This window comes from Polyodon spathula, chromosome 10, assembly GCF_017654505.1.
Source record: "Polyodon spathula isolate WHYD16114869_AA chromosome 10, ASM1765450v1, whole genome shotgun sequence".
Lineage (NCBI taxonomy): Eukaryota > Metazoa > Chordata > Actinopteri > Acipenseriformes > Polyodontidae > Polyodon > Polyodon spathula.
Genome location: NC_054543.1, coordinates 7,367,335 through 7,383,009, shown reverse-complemented (window position 1 = coordinate 7,383,009; position 15,675 = coordinate 7,367,335). Strand labels below are relative to the sequence as shown.

At 39.5% G+C, this 15,675-nt stretch overlaps 1 protein-coding gene across 7 annotated transcripts in view; it reads right to left on the bottom strand.

Moving 5' to 3' along the window:
- Positions 1-14,605, bottom strand: part of LOC121321761 (calcium uptake protein 1, mitochondrial-like) — a 38,885-nt gene extending 24,280 nt beyond the window's left edge. For 6 of the 7 annotated variants that reach the window (XM_041260901.1, XM_041260904.1, XM_041260905.1 and 3 more), the window contains exons 1-4: positions 14,428-14,604; positions 6,895-7,062; positions 5,358-5,541; positions 223-385 (exon numbers count right to left, since the gene is read on the bottom strand). In XM_041260901.1, coding sequence (XP_041116835.1) covers positions 223-385; positions 5,358-5,541; positions 6,895-7,058 — 511 coding nt within the window. In that variant the 5' untranslated portion in view covers positions 7,059-7,062; positions 14,428-14,604. Of the gene's footprint in view, positions 1-222; positions 386-5,357; positions 5,542-6,894; positions 7,063-14,427 lie in introns of all 7 variants that reach the window. The other variant, XM_041260902.1, reaches the window with a different exon arrangement.
- Positions 14,606-15,675: the final 1,070 nt, after the last annotated feature.

Genomic DNA, 15,675 nt, shown 5'->3' with positions numbered 1-15,675 from the left:
TCACTGCAGAGTTTAAAAGTAAGCAAAACATTAAATTCAATGTACGTGTTCCTTTCCACCGTCTACTTGTGTTCTGTAATAGAGCTCTTGTTGTTTCTGCCGTGTCATTTATGTAATCACCCTGTATACTGCATCGTTACTTTAATGCACCGTGCGCCCCTATTAAAGCACCAGCGAGTCTCCAGTGTGAGATGTCATTGGGGTCTGTGAGCTGTAACTTACTCTCTGGTTGTTTTTCGTTGGGTGTGATCGACCGGACGAAATCCTGGGGGGTCATGTAGACCTCCGAATCTCCGTGCTCGCTGATGATCTTCAGCGTGGCGAAGTATCGGAAGATCTTATCAGGAGTGGAGTAGGCACGGATACGGTTCTCGTATTCCATTACCTAGAAGGAAAAACATATATATGAGAGACAGAGATTGAGATTTTTTGTATGCTATTTATAGTTTAGTCATCTTTGCATTACAGCAAAAAGTTCTCTGTGATGTCACCCTTTGACCTTTTGATTGATTCATTCTACGAATCAACATAAAAGCGAACAATCGCAATGCGACAATCATTTCAACAAATTAGTTAATTACAGTATTACACATTTCAAATGTAACACTTAGAAAAGGGCTTGCATACTGTTTGGTAAAAGTAATTATTATACATTAACACAATGTAAAAAAATAAAATAAAAAATATGAATTATAAATTAATTTCCACATAAACTCCCCCCTCCTAATTTTTTATTCACATGTCTTCTAGATAGGTTCAGGGATGCCAACAATTTCATCACCACTTAGTAAATCTTCATCAATTACACGGACGTTACATTTAAACTTCATTTCTTTCTCTTAATCATTGTCCAAACAAGCTTACAGCCCATTTACATATTGCACAAGTACTTCTCGAAAACCGATCGCTGGCAGTGATTATTATTATTTAATTATTTAGCGGCCGCTTTTATCAAAAGCAACTTACAGAAAATTAAACAAAATATAAAAGTATACAAATTAAAGGCAATAAAAATGCTAAATGATAACACATATATACACATTATATACAAAATTATAAATAAAGAAAATACAAAAAGATTTATGAATAGGAATTTACAAATAAAGCTTGAATAAGTGGGTTTTGAGAAAGACTGCAAAAAGCAGTAAAAGACTGAACAGGATAACCGGTAGCTGGTTCCACAGTGGGACGAGGGAAGAGAAGGAGCAAGCACGGGAGGAACGAGAGTGAAGAGAAGGCATTACAAGTCGGCCAGTAAAGGATGAGCAGAGAGGGCAAGAGGGAATATAAAGAGACACGAGGGATTGGAGATAGGAAGGGGCGGTATGATGAATAGAGTGACAGGCAAGAGCAAGGGTCTTAAATTGGATCCGAGCAGAGATAGGTAGCCAGTGGCGAGTGTGAAGCATGCGAGTATAGGGGTTGGGAAAATACCAGATGAGCAGCAGAATTTTAAATAAACTGGAGGGCGAATAGCAAATTGATATTTAGGTCTTCATCCATTTTAGGTTTGGCAAAACAATCAATAAGTTTAATCTCTGCTCCTGGTTCATATTCCTTTAGTTTGGGCATTTTTTAATTTTCTAATGCTAAATTCATGTTCTACATCTAAAACATAGATGAACAGCAAACAAAGACAATCCAGTTGGTTAAAATAGCCCTGACTGGCACCCTCCACCCCCACTCACCATAGTAAAAGCATAGCAAAGTGTAATAAAGCATAGTGAAAACATGGTAAAGCATTGTAAGTACCAGCAAGGTATGGTAAAGCATATTAACAAACACGGCAAACCAGGGTAAACTGCGGTAAATGCGTAGTATAACCATGAGAAATGCATGGGAAAACTGCAAAATATAATGTGCAAAAACACCACGGCAAACTTTCATATGGGCATGCACAAAAATAAATAAATAAAAATCCCTTTTCTTCAGCTCTAGGGTTTATTTATTAAACTGGTGCCACGCCTCAGTTAACAAATGAAGCCCTCAAGAACCAAGATTTCACAATTCTATTCTGTCACATCACCGAGATGAAATGCAACGGGCTGTTCTGCATCCAGCCTCTGTGTCGACTCCATTTTCATTCTTGAAGTGTGTTTATGCAAGAAGCAGGAGAAGCTTAGAAATGCTACGCTTTGAAATGTGATTAAATTCCCCTGTCCTTTATTTGGCTTCTTTCCTGAGAGAGTACGTACTATGTTGATGCTGACACGAGTGCAGACATACCCACTGAATTAGTAGCACACAACTCCTATCACACAAATACAGGGATTGAAATAAGACTCCTATTGCACAGAAGTTTCACCCATTCCAGATTTTACTATGAGCTTGATTAGACACAGTGTATATGTAACAAGCTTAGGTCTATCTTATTAAACTCATAGTAAAACCTGGAATGGATCAAACTGCTATGCAATGGGAGTCATATTTCCATCCATGCAAACTTTTTGTTTTGATGGGAAATAGCTTTAGGAATATAATTAATATTTACCCAGCATTGTGTTTTAATGATGAACTGTCTGAACTGATTTCATTAAAATATTTATAGTGTGATATAAATAAAAAAAACCTTCAACCCTCCTGCAAAAGAAGCCTGAGCAAAGTGTTTAGGAGGTCAAGTTTGTCACTGCTTTTCCTCGAGAAAGCTGCTACTACTTACAGCGATTTGTTATATTGAAGTGGATTTATACAAGGGAGACCTTGGAACTTGCTTATTTCCAAAACAGACTCTACAAACCAGGCTGTTGTAAATAATGTTTCAAGTGGTGATGTTTGAACAGGGGACCCAGACAGACATCCCTGATCTTCACCAAGAGCTTTTGCATCCAAACCATCCACAAAGCAAAATTAGTACCATCCCCCGCCTGCGGTTGCAAATACACAATGAAAGCAGATTACTGAAGACCCATTGATATTTGCTTGTACCTTATTACACTAAAAAAAACTAAAATAAATCCTGTACCCCATTACAGTACCTATTCTCAATGAAAGAAGAGAATACAGTATAAAGGGTATAGTAATATAATGGGTGTGTTCAGTGGCGAAACTGATATGTCAAGCAGTGTTTGCTTGAATATGTGAATATTTGTCCATCACTAAAAATCTGATTCATCAGTATATAAGTGGTGTTTCTATCGCATGGAAGATTGGTGTTTTTTTGCACTGCAGTGTAATAATGTTATTCTGGCAGCACAGCAAGCCACTAAAGGGAGCTGGTAGCCAAGTATACATGTATGAGCTACTGTAAACAACCATTTGGATACAGGTGCAAGGTTTTTTTTTTATGCTCTGATATTCAGGTTGGCTTCATTAGATTAGAACTTCAGTAAATGCATGGCAGGTCTACCGTGCACCTCCTGGGACAGTGCAGTGTTTAATGAATACGGCTCAGTTAGTGTAAAGAAACCCTCAACAAAAAAGGCAGCCCAGCTGAAGCTTCCCAGTGATGATGCTTGTCCTGCTTTTAAAAGCATACAGGCTGAGTTCATCATTTCCCCAGCTCTAGTTCTTTCCAATGCTCAGTACTGTAGCTGTGCTTGCCAGGATTTTGCATTACATATATATTTTTTAGTAGTGGCTTGCTACAGTGCAAGGCTTCTTTGGTGCCAATACTTGAGATTATTCAAGTAAACTGACTGCCTGCTGTTGTTTCCAAGTGTGTCAGTGATTATAATTATCATAAAGAAAGTACCTGCATGATCTTCATGCATAGTAAGTTGCATGTAAAAATGTAAGTGATAAATGCATACCATACATAAGATATACAACAAACAATCGATTAAGCTATGGCTTTTTTGACGAGGGTCAATTAAACATTCATTGACTGATTTATCACCCACCCTACATCATCACAATTTGCAGTTTTATAGATATCTGTAAAAATGAAAATGCGACATAAGGACAGACAGACTGCCAGCATACTAGACGGTTACCTACACATGCCTCCACTAAATCCCCATTGCCAGGGATATGCAAATAGATATCTGATGCAGAATAGCAGGCAATGCATTTTCTGGGAACTTCTCTCCGTAAAGGTTTTTATTCTCTGTTGCCATTTCAAGCTGCAATGCTTTTTAACTTCCAATCAATCATATTCATAAAGCAGAACCCACGCACACACTAAAACATGTTTTTTTTGTTTGTTTTTTTTAAATGCTGTTTCTTTGAGGTAATGGAATGAGTGAAAAGGGAATTCACTGTCACTAGCCCTCCCCCGATACAACACATAGCAGAAATGAATCGCGGGAAGGATATTGAACTCCCACGCTGTCGTTTGTGCCTCTGATCCTGCATAATTTCCACTACCAGACTGGGAAGAGTGGGGGTCCAGTACAAGCTTTTTAATTAAAAATGAGCATTTGCAACTGAAGTGTTGTTTGACACCTATATTAATTGCATCGCGCCATATAGCGGTTAGACAGCTGCTTGTTTGGGTACAAGGGGCTCGATTCTAGGCTTTGCTTTTTGCTCTCTCATTTGTTGGCTGAAATCAATTGCCCTGGAATCAATGTTATATACAGTGCTATTTAAAAAGGAAATAATCAATTCAGTTTAATCATTCTGGTGCTAGATGCAAATATACCCTACACTCTGTCCCCTATACCGTCTGCTGAATGCAGTCTTTTACAGTCTGCTCTTTGTGAGTCTCTAACTACGCCACTTTGTAGATCAATTGAATACAAATCTTTAAAAATGCTACAGACTTCTTTTATTGGTTGGCAAAATTGCATCATATTAGAAAACTGTAAAATGGGGTTTAATTTCAGAAGTGATGCAGCAGGAGCCCAATTAAGGAATTTCTTCAGGGGGAAAAAGGGGATTAACTCATTATTCTGCTACAAATTTCATGAAAAACAGGGTGCAAAATGATTATCTCCCCTAAGTCAATGTTACACAGCAGGGGGATTTCCACAGAAACCAAATAATATGATCGCAATTCAGTGGATTCAATGATCACTTGTCAAGCCAACTAGTGCAGGTAAGCAATGATCAAATGTCACCGCACTATCACTCTCATGTCTCTCTTCTCTACTTAGGCCCTGGAAATCTGTCAAGACAGAAATGATTAAATGTCTCTGCGCTGAAGAGTAAACAATGTAATTTGTCTATTGCGTCTGCCCTACATTCTCACTGCTTCGGCTACCTTACTTTAATACTGTGGCAATGCGTAATCACGCATTGTTCCTACAGGGTAAGCAAGTCTGAACACCAGCTGATGCAGAACCGCAGTGGTGAAAACTGCTGCAGAGCAAAGGACTTCATTTTTATATTGTACCCTTGGTATAATGAGCAACATTCCTACTAAACAAAGCGTATTGGCTACTATAATTGCATACACCTTTGTAACTGGAAATTACCTTGCGATCCCTGAAGCCAGATCGTGGTTTCTTCTTTTTCACTTCAGGCTGCCCCTCCTCTCCGCTCGACTCCATCGCCTTGTCATCGTCTAACTCCTCCCCCTTCACAGGCTCCTCCTCCAGCGGGGCACTGCGCTCCGTCCTGGGGGCGTGCTTCACTGAGGAGGCCGCCTCTGCGTTGGCTCTGTGAGAGACAGACAAAAAGAGAGAGAGAGAGGCCATAGAGTTTTGGGACCTCGTTTCCCACAATCCACAAACCTACATCATACCTGAGCAAGTTCTGTGCAAAATGTCACTACAAAGCAGTAACTTGAGACAGTCTTATTTCCACCCCTGTCTTGCTTTAAAAAGTATCGTCATGGTAATCATAAACTGGAAATAGCAATACTAACAGGAGAGCTTCCCAGTGACGTACTCAACCACAGACCAGTTTTTCCTAAAAGCAGCTGGAAAACTACTTTTAAGTTTTAAAAATGGGAATTCCTTTGTCTTGGCCAAAAATTATCTGTGTTTTCTTTTAAAACTGATAACACTCCCCCCTGATCTTCTATGTTTTGTTTAGCTTTTGCAGGGATTTCCAGCAGCTAGGGAAACTCCATGCTGTCAGTGAAAGAAATTCCTTTTAAGGATACATGTGACTGCATTGAGCAAATGCCAAATCTAATGCAATAATACTGCTCTGTTATACAAAAATGTGGTCCACTGGAGGAGGAAAGACCCAGTATTGATTTTTATTTTTAAATTTTCCCAAACCTCAATAGTGCATGAAAATGTGTAACTATTTATTTGAAATAAAAAAACAAAACATTTTTCTAAAATCAGTGGATCTAATCTAAAAGGAGTCCACTTACTGAAGCTCTCAGAATTTTCATTAGGAGGAAGCAAGGGAAAGAAAGTTTATCCAGCATCAAAAAGAACCAAATCAGTAATAAAACACAGCAGTCTGTGCCAATACCACAGGGTGAGGAGAGCAACTTATTAAAAGGTAGCTGGATCTGCACACAACAGCACAGTCTCTCACCTGAGCTCAATATAAAGCGCCAGCGTTTCCAATAACAATCCACATTTAGTGTTTCCAATAACAATCCACATTTAGTGTTTCCTATAACAATCCACGTTTCGGCTTGTTCCTCTGCCTGTCAGATTCCATGCAGGCTCTCGCATGCTTGTAAGTTGTGGTTTGCTTGTCTGTCTTCAGTTTGTTTCAGTTTCAGTCTATATCACCCTTTTCTCATCCCCCCCCTTCTTGCAGGTAATTACTACAGTACTTTTCTAGCTTTCACAGCTAGTGCCTGGAATAGTACACCTGAAACCATTGGGCATGCCTCTAGACATTGCTGGTGCTTTTGAGTGTTCATATTGCCTGCACCAGTGCTTGATTAGCCACAGGGTGTAGGCTCAGGTGTGGCTTATTAAACTCACAGTAAAACCAGAAATGGATCAAACTGCTATGCAATATGTGAGTTCTATTCCCATCCCTGTAAATTCTATGAAAAATGTTTTGACTAAAAGCTTCTTGCAAGCTGGTGCACTGTACCTTTTCCACATCAGTCCAGTGCTGGCCGAGGCAGCGGTCACTCCAACTAGTGCAGCCATCATCAGTCTCCGACGGCCGGGGGTGGGGTTGGTAAAGCCACGATAACGTCGGGACACAACGGCTAGCCCCACCGAGGCAGCGGGAAGCAGCCGGAAGCGAAACATCCTGCTAGGAGACAAAGAAGCAGAAACTAGTTCACAGTGAGCGCTTCACACTGACAGTGCACCAAAGCTTCAATGTGTGCTGTATCATTCATAAAGGTCATAAAACTGTCTGCTCTATGCCACTGTTCTGATGGACTATTCAGATGACATATAGTACAGAGAAAAAGTTTGTGAACCCCAGTGATAATTATGGAAATTCCATAGTTTTACCATGGTAGCCTTCTTGAATCAAAACCTTTCTTAAATATCCAATAGGTTTTATATTAACAAATTCCATGTCTTTTGAAATAAAATGATGTATGAATTAGACCAACAATGAGTAACTAAGATTCAGGGTATGTGAAAAAGAAAGTGCACCCCTGGTTTTATCAGCTCAATTAAGGGGATAATTAGAATCAGGTGATTAAATAATTAAGTATATCTTCAGGGGTGAGTTTGAGAGACCCACCCTATATAAAGATCAGAAAATTTGTGAGTTTGGTCTTCACCATACAGGTGTGTGGAAACATGTCATACCACAATCAAAAAAAATCTCTGAGGGTCTCAGAAAAATAGTTATTGATGTTCATCAGTCTAGAAAGGGTTACAAAACCATTTCTAAGGATTTGGAGCTCCACCAATCCACTGTCAGTCTACAAATGGAGAAAGTTCAAGACCACAGTCACTCTAGCCAGGAGTGGTCGTCCTACTAAAATCTAAGAACAAACTGGAAAATCATCAAGGAAGTCACAAAGAACCCCACAGTAACATCCAAGGATCTGCAGTCACTCTCGCCTTGGCTAATATTAGTGTTCATGATTCAACTATCAGAACAATACTGAACAAGAATGGTCTTCATGGAAGGATAACCAGGAGGAAACCACTGCTCTCTAAAAGAACATTGCTGCCCGTCTGAAGTTCACCAAAGAGCACATAGATGATCCACAAGACTTCTGGAACAATGTTCTCTGGACAGACGAGTCAAAGGTAGAACTTTTTGGCCTCAATGAGAAACGCTATGTTTGGCGAAAACCAAACACTGAATTTGAACAGAAGAATCTCATCCCAACCGTCAAGCATGGTGGTGGGAGTGTGATGGTCTGGGGCTGCTGGACGGCTTGCCATCATTGACACAACCATGAATTCTGCACTGTATCAGAAGATTCTTGAGGAAAATGTCGGGCCATCCGTCCGTGAGCTGAAGCTGAACCGAAAGTGGGTCATGCAGCAAGACAATGATCCTAAACATACAAGCAGATCTACAAAAGAATAGCTGTAGAAGAACAAATTCTGCGTTTTAGAATGGCCTAGTCAAAGTCCGGATAAACCCCATCAAAATGTTGTGGCAGGACCTCAAGCAAGCTGTCCATGCAAGGAAGCCCTCAAATGTCACCAAGCTGAAGCAGTTCTGTAAGGAGGAATGGGCCAAAATTCCTAAAAACTGATGTGACAGACTGACCAACAGTTACAGGAAACGCTTAGTTGAAGTCATTGCTGCTCAAGGGGGTGCCACCAGTTACTGAATCTAAAGGTTCACATACTTTTTTACACATGGATATTGAATGTTGAATCATTTGTGGATAAATAAATGTTGAAAAAGAATCATGTTTTTGTGTCATATGTTTAATCAGGTTATCTTTATCTATTATTAGGACTTAGATTAATATCTAATAACATTTTAGGTTTGAAATATGTGAAAATCCTAAGGAGTTCACAAACTTTTTCTCGGCACTGTATACCAGCATTAAGATATTTATTATGACTGACTATTTTCCTAAAGCTCATGAATCATAACTTTGATAATAAATATGGTTACGGGAATGGAACCAAGACTCCCATTGCACAGCAGTTTGACCCATTCCTGATTTTACTACGAGTTTAATAACACACACGAGCGTGTTTCCTAGATCTTTTTTCAAGGCTGACACACCTTTAATCATACAGTTATTCATACTGTATGTTAAATTATCTCAGTATTGAGGCACAAGAAGCTGTGATTTGAATCCTGATTCTTGCAAGGCACATAGACATACAAATAAATTAAAAGAGATAAATCTCTTTTCTTTAGAAAGCCACTTAAGCCTCTGGCCTAAAGTCAGTGTTTTGTTCCTTGCTTACATTGTGAAGGGCAGCTGTGAATGATGAATGCTATGTTTAAATTCACAACCTGTCAATATTCCATTATAGTCATACCTCCGATTTCACACTTGTTCAGTAAAAAAAGACAAATGTTCTTATTTAGTCAGTCGTCCGTAACGAGGGCATCTAGTTGTTGATGCAGGAAGATGTTTGTATCCTGACTACTCGTTTCAAAACTCTCATCGGTGTATATGGGTATACTGTAGCAGAAACAGATATAAGACTGCTCTTTCAAAGCGGTTTGATACATTCTTGGTTTTACTATGAGCCTAATAAAAGACATATGAGCTTGCTACTAATAAACTGTGGGTAATCAAGCTTGTATTACAACCAGGAATGGGTGAAACAACCATGTAACAGGTGAATTATTTCCATCCCTGAGATAGAGATACATAAAACACACATACGTGTTAAAGATACCTATAGTGGGTCTCAAAAGTATTCACCCCCCCCCCCCCCCCCCCCCCGGACTTCTCCACATTTTATTGTGTTACAACATGGAATCAAAATTGATTTAATTAGGAGTTTTTGCCACTGATCAACAAAAAAGTCCATAATGTCAAAGTGAAAAATAAAATCTACACATTGTTCTAAATTAATTACAAATACAAAACAGAAAATAATTGACTGCATAAGTATTCACTCCCTTGAGTCAATATTTGATAGAGGCACCTTTGGCAGCAATTACAGCCATGAGTCTATTTGGATAAATCTCTACCAGCTTTGCACATCTGGACACTGCAATTTTTGCCCATTCTTCTTTGCAAAATTGCTAAAGCTCCGTCAAGTTGAATGGGGACCTTTGGTGAACAGCAATTTCAACTCTTTCCACATATTCTCAATTGGGTTGAGGTCCGGGCTTTGACTGGACCACTCCAGTTGACCTTTTTGTTTTTAAGCCACTCCAATGTGGCTTTGGCTGTATGTTTGGGGTCATTGTCTTGCTGGAAGATGAATTTTCTCCCAAGTCCCAGATCTCTTGCAGACTTCAGCAGGTTTTCCTCCAGGATTTCTCTGTACTTTGCTGCATCCATTTTGCCCTCTATCTTCATGAGCTTTCCAGGCCCTGTCGCAGAGAAGCATTTCCATAGCATGATGCTGCCACCACCATGCTTCATGGTAGGGATGGTGTTCTCAGGATGATGTGAGGTGTTAGGCTTGCACCAAACATAGCGCTTAGCGTTGAGGCCAAAAAACTCTATTTTGGTCTCATCAGACCATAGAATCTTCTTCCAATTGGTCTCAGAGACTCTCACATGCCTTCTGGCAAACTCTACCCAAGATTTGATGTGAGTTTTTTTCAACAATGGCTTTCTTTTTGCCAATCTCCCATAAAGGCCAGTTTTGCCTATTGTTGCCGTATGCACAGTGTCTCCCAGCTCAGCCGTGGAAGACTGTAACTCCTTTAGAGGTGCCATAGGCCTCTTGGTGGCCTCCCTGACTAGTTCCCTTCTCGCCCGGATACTCAGTTTTTGAGGATGGCCTGTTCTAGACAGATTCACAGTTGTGCCATATTCTCTCCATTTCTTAATAATGGACTTTACTGTGCTCAGGGGGATATTCAATGCCTTGGAAATGTTCTTATATCCTTCCCCTGATTGGTGCTTTTGAAGAACCTTATTCCGGATTTGCTTTGATTGTTCCTTCATCTTCATGATGTAGTTTTTGTTAGGAAATGTACTAACCAACTGTGAGACCTCCCAGAGACAGGTATATTTAACCTGAAATCATGTGAAACACCTTAATTGCACACAGGTGGACTCCATTCAACTAATTACCAGAGCTTATTTAGGTGTGTCATAGCAAAGGGGGTGAATCAATTATTTTCTGTTTTATATTTGTAATTAATTTAGAACAATTTGTAGATTTTATTTTTCACTTTGACACTTTGACTTTTTTTGTGTTGATCAGTGGCAAAAACTCTTAATTAAACCCATTTTGATTCCATGTTGTAACACATTAAAATGTGGAAAAGTTCAAGGGGGGTGAATACTTTTGAGAGCCACTGTATATTGAATGTGCCCGTCGCAGTGCACCACCTTGTTTGCAATGATGTCCTCCTCACTAGAAATAGATGGCTGGCCAGGTCAGGTCAGGTCAGATTGTTTCTTGGAGAACCTTTGTATGTAACTTTGAACGTGGGTCTTAACTAATCAATTAAGGTAGGCTATCAGAACTGGAAAACAAGTTCAATCTTCAGGAAATGGGCGTTTAGACAACCAGATGGCTTCAATATGTAGGGAATATCAATATTTTGCAACAATTAGGAAGTCTAATTGACTGGAACAAATCACCCCCTTCCTCACACTGTAACCGAATCATCCCCTCCTCACACTGTCCTAACCGAATCATCCCCTCCTTACACTATAACCAAATCATCCTTTCCCAAAACATCCCCTCCTCACAGTCCTAACTGAATCATCCCCTCCTCACTGTCCTAACCGAATCATCCCCTCCTCACACTATAACCGAATCATCCTCTCCCAAAACATCCCCTCCTCACAGTCCTAGTCGAATCATCCCCTCCTCACACTGTCCTAACCGAATCATCCCCTCCTCACACTATAACCGAATCATCCTCTCCCAAAACATCCCCTCCTCACAGTCCTAACCGAATCATCCCCTCCTCACACTGTCCTAACCGAACCATCCCCTCCTCACACTAACTGAATCATCCCCTCCTCGGTCCTAACCGAATCATCCTCTCCCAAAACATCCTCCTCCTCACACTGTCCTGACCGAATCATCTTCCTCCTCACACTGGCCTAACCGAATCATCCCCTCCTCACAGTCCTAACCGAATCATCCTCTCCCAAAACATCCCCTCCTCACACCGTCCTAACCGAATCATCCTCCTCCTCACACCGTCCTAACCGAATCATCCCCTCCTCACACCGTCCTAACCGAATCATCCCCTCCTCACACCGTCCTGACCGAATCATCCTCCTCCTCACACCGTCCTGACCGAATCATCTGATTGATTATGAAGTATACATTGGATTTAAAAGCTTAATATGTAAACATTTCATATTTAGACCTAAATATTTACAGAAATAGTACACTGACAAAAGTGCTACCTGAATTGATTCTCTGCTAGCTGTTGCAAAAATATCCTTGCAAGCGCTGATTAAATGGGGATCCTCAGTTTTGGCACTGGAACATTAGCAAATGTGGGACTTGAGAGTTTTTTTGTTTTTTCTATTTAGTGGGCCCTATTATTTTACCCCTGATTTTCTTCCCAATTTGAAAAGTGAGCCACTTGGGGAAACTGGGCTTCAATTTTTAAGAGCTTCAGAAATTTTTATTTCGAAAGTGTCAACCTAGCACAGCTACAAAGTTTGAGTATTTTATTTATTTATTTATTTATTTACTTATTTATGTTTTGCGTCCTTGCCAATTATCCAGTGAGCTGACATGCCCTGGCACCTTGCATCCTGAGTGGCTGTAAAGCAAACGCATAATGCTCTCAATCTGACAGCTTCATGCAATGCTGAGACCTCTGAATGAATATTTATGCAGTCTCTCAGTTCACTGGAGTGTGTTCTGACATTTGTGCTTATACAGAGACTCCTGTGCTGTCAAATGAGACACTCATTCAGAAAATTTCTCATACTTGTCCTATATAATTTGGGCCCAAAAAGGTTGGCAAAGGGATATTATTCATGGAAGGACAGCGATGCAATTAAGACTTCCATTGTACAGTAGTTTGATCCATTTTTGGTTTTACTATGAGTTTAATCAGGCACACCTCAGCTTGTTACCAATACACTGTGGTTAATCAAGCTTGGAGGAAGACTTGGAATGGGTGTCTTGGAATAGGAGTCTTGTTTACATCCCTGAATGGTATTTGTAAGCAAATCTATTCCCTGCAAAGAAATAAAGTTATTTATAAGAAAGTAAAACAATATGTAAAAAAAATATGCATCCCTGATATGACAAGTATGCAAGATGCTTAACTCTTTTAGCACTAACTAACTTTCTAAAAAGACAACCCTGCTACAGCAATTGGAGAGAAGTCATACAGAGGTATAAAAGCATAGCCAAGACCAGGACCAATGAACTGCTCTGCTGTGTTAAGCGAGTTATTTTTCGTAGACCTCTTTGCAGGCCTGCAGTGTTGAAAGAGTTAAATTGTTCTGGAGATAAATCGATGGTGAAACATCAGTAATTTTAGCAGTCATGAATACGGAAGCAACTGCCATCTGAACACCCGCTGTAAACTCTCTTTTACAGATAATGTACGTTTGTAAGTGTTCGGTGGCTACCTCTAATTAAGCTGAGAGTGTATTTCTCACACACTATACTGTGTCAGGCCCGCGAATGAAGCAAGTCAACTGTGTCATACAAAGCGTGCAAGAGAAAGTACACGCTCAACTTAACTAGAGGTAGCCACTGGACACTTATAAACATATTATAAGTCATTAAATCTAAATAAAAAGCAGACAAAACACTTCTTAATGTACTTAATATGTTTATATAGATCCTGTTGTGGGTTAAATGTTTAATACTTTGCCATTGACATTCTGAGTGTGAGATTGCTGCCAATGGGTACGTGCCTGATAACGTTACTGTAAATTACCAGCACAGGGAGATGCAGCTTCTATATATTACAGAATATATTTCAGAGGTGATATTAAACAGTAATCGTGTGAAGGATGTGCTATATATTGAAAATTTTTCTAAAACAAACTGGGAGACTCCTACTGCATATAAATGCAAGGCAACAGGAGTCTTACTTCCATCCCTGAATTACAGTAGTTCCAACGCAACCGAACTAGACGAGATGGCAGTTCTAACAATTGTTTAAGGTAAACTGCTTATATTTTATTTTAAAACAAAAGGATGCCAGTCTCCGAACAAAACAGTGAGGTAGCGTATGGGATTGCTGACAGAAATATTATAAATTACAATACCGCGTTTTTATAACTCGCAACACACTATTGCTTAAGAATCAAAATAACTCAAAAAAGTGCTGGCGGTATTGCAATATGTGAAAAAGTGATTGTAAAATGTAACACCCTCAAAAAAATTATGAATACCCGTTTCAATTATTGAATACAGTACATCTTCACTACACAATCTACGTAAAAAAAAGTATGTGAGTACCACTACGCAAATAAACTCACGTCACTGGCTCTGTGAATACCCCAGTGTCAGTCTTCTTGTACATACGACGAGCAAAGGCAAAATGGTTTCATTATAGGCTAAAACTCTCTATTACAAAAAAAATAGCAATCGATGAAGTACTTACTCTTGCTCCCTCTGTGGCTACAGGAGCTAGCAGATCCACAAAATATTGGGTTTTAACTATAACAAATACTTTTTCGAGCACATACGCGTCTTCCCTGCGTTAATCGCCAATTATCCTGCACTGGCTAGTCAATCCCGTCTCCAAGCAGGCCGCATACGCCTCCTAGTAACTCATCAACTTGGAGGGAGGGTTTGATGAGGTCATCACGTTCTAACGCCGCTCTTACACTTCATCCTCCCCCCGGTTCTGGTGTGTTTGTTAACACACGAGTGGGTGCGGCCACTAGGGCGTCATTGCTGGGGGAGATTCCTGAAAAAACATGATAATAAAGTCACTTAACAGGCTTTCGTTAGTGCGTTTAACTGTATGGGAGCCGAAAGTCTCATTTAAAATCATGCTACTGTGGCTGTACTTAATCATAATTGATTAAAAGTTACTAAAGGCAAAACAGTTGTCTTTTATTTCTATAATCCTTTTATATATCATGTGGGTAAGATATTTCTACCCTAATATTAATATAATACTATTATTATTATTATTATTATTATTATTATTATTATTATTATTATTATTAATAATAATAATAATAATAATAATAAATTAGGTTAATGTAACCATTTATTGTTTAAGTCCAATCTCAAAATCCCAATAGACTTAACTTTGCTTTGCTGTCTGTGTAAGAAAGAAAGAAAGAAAGAAAGAAAGAAAGAAAGAAAGAAAGAAAGAAAGAAAGAAAGAACAATGGAACGTGACTTTAGCAATGCTGCAATTGCACTATAGTATTGTGTAGCACTGTACCAGACTTATCAAGACCACTGCTGTATTTGTTTCAGATCCACTGTGTTGCCATTACTGTAAAGCTGTGTTTCTGTTCTGTACCACATCATGGTTTGGTATATTTACCATGTCAGTGTGAAGTCTAAGGTCACCAGCACATTGCTTCACAGTAGTTGAAGGGTTTGTTTCATGAGTCATTTACAGGGCTTTTCTCTCCACACTTCACTGTGGATTTCCAGCTTAAAGTGCAAGCGTATTGTATGCCATTTGCCAATATGCGATACACCAGTGCTTCCTATTTACATTGGTGTGGTGTATTTCATCACATTCTTGGGGTCAGTATATGGGGGCATTAGTCCACCTGTGCTGTATGTCAAACATGTGCAGTCAAGGTGCTCTATTTCTGTATTCACAGCTTTGGTAGGAGATGATGCGTAATCAAAAAACAGTCTTTAAATAGCACATGGGTAA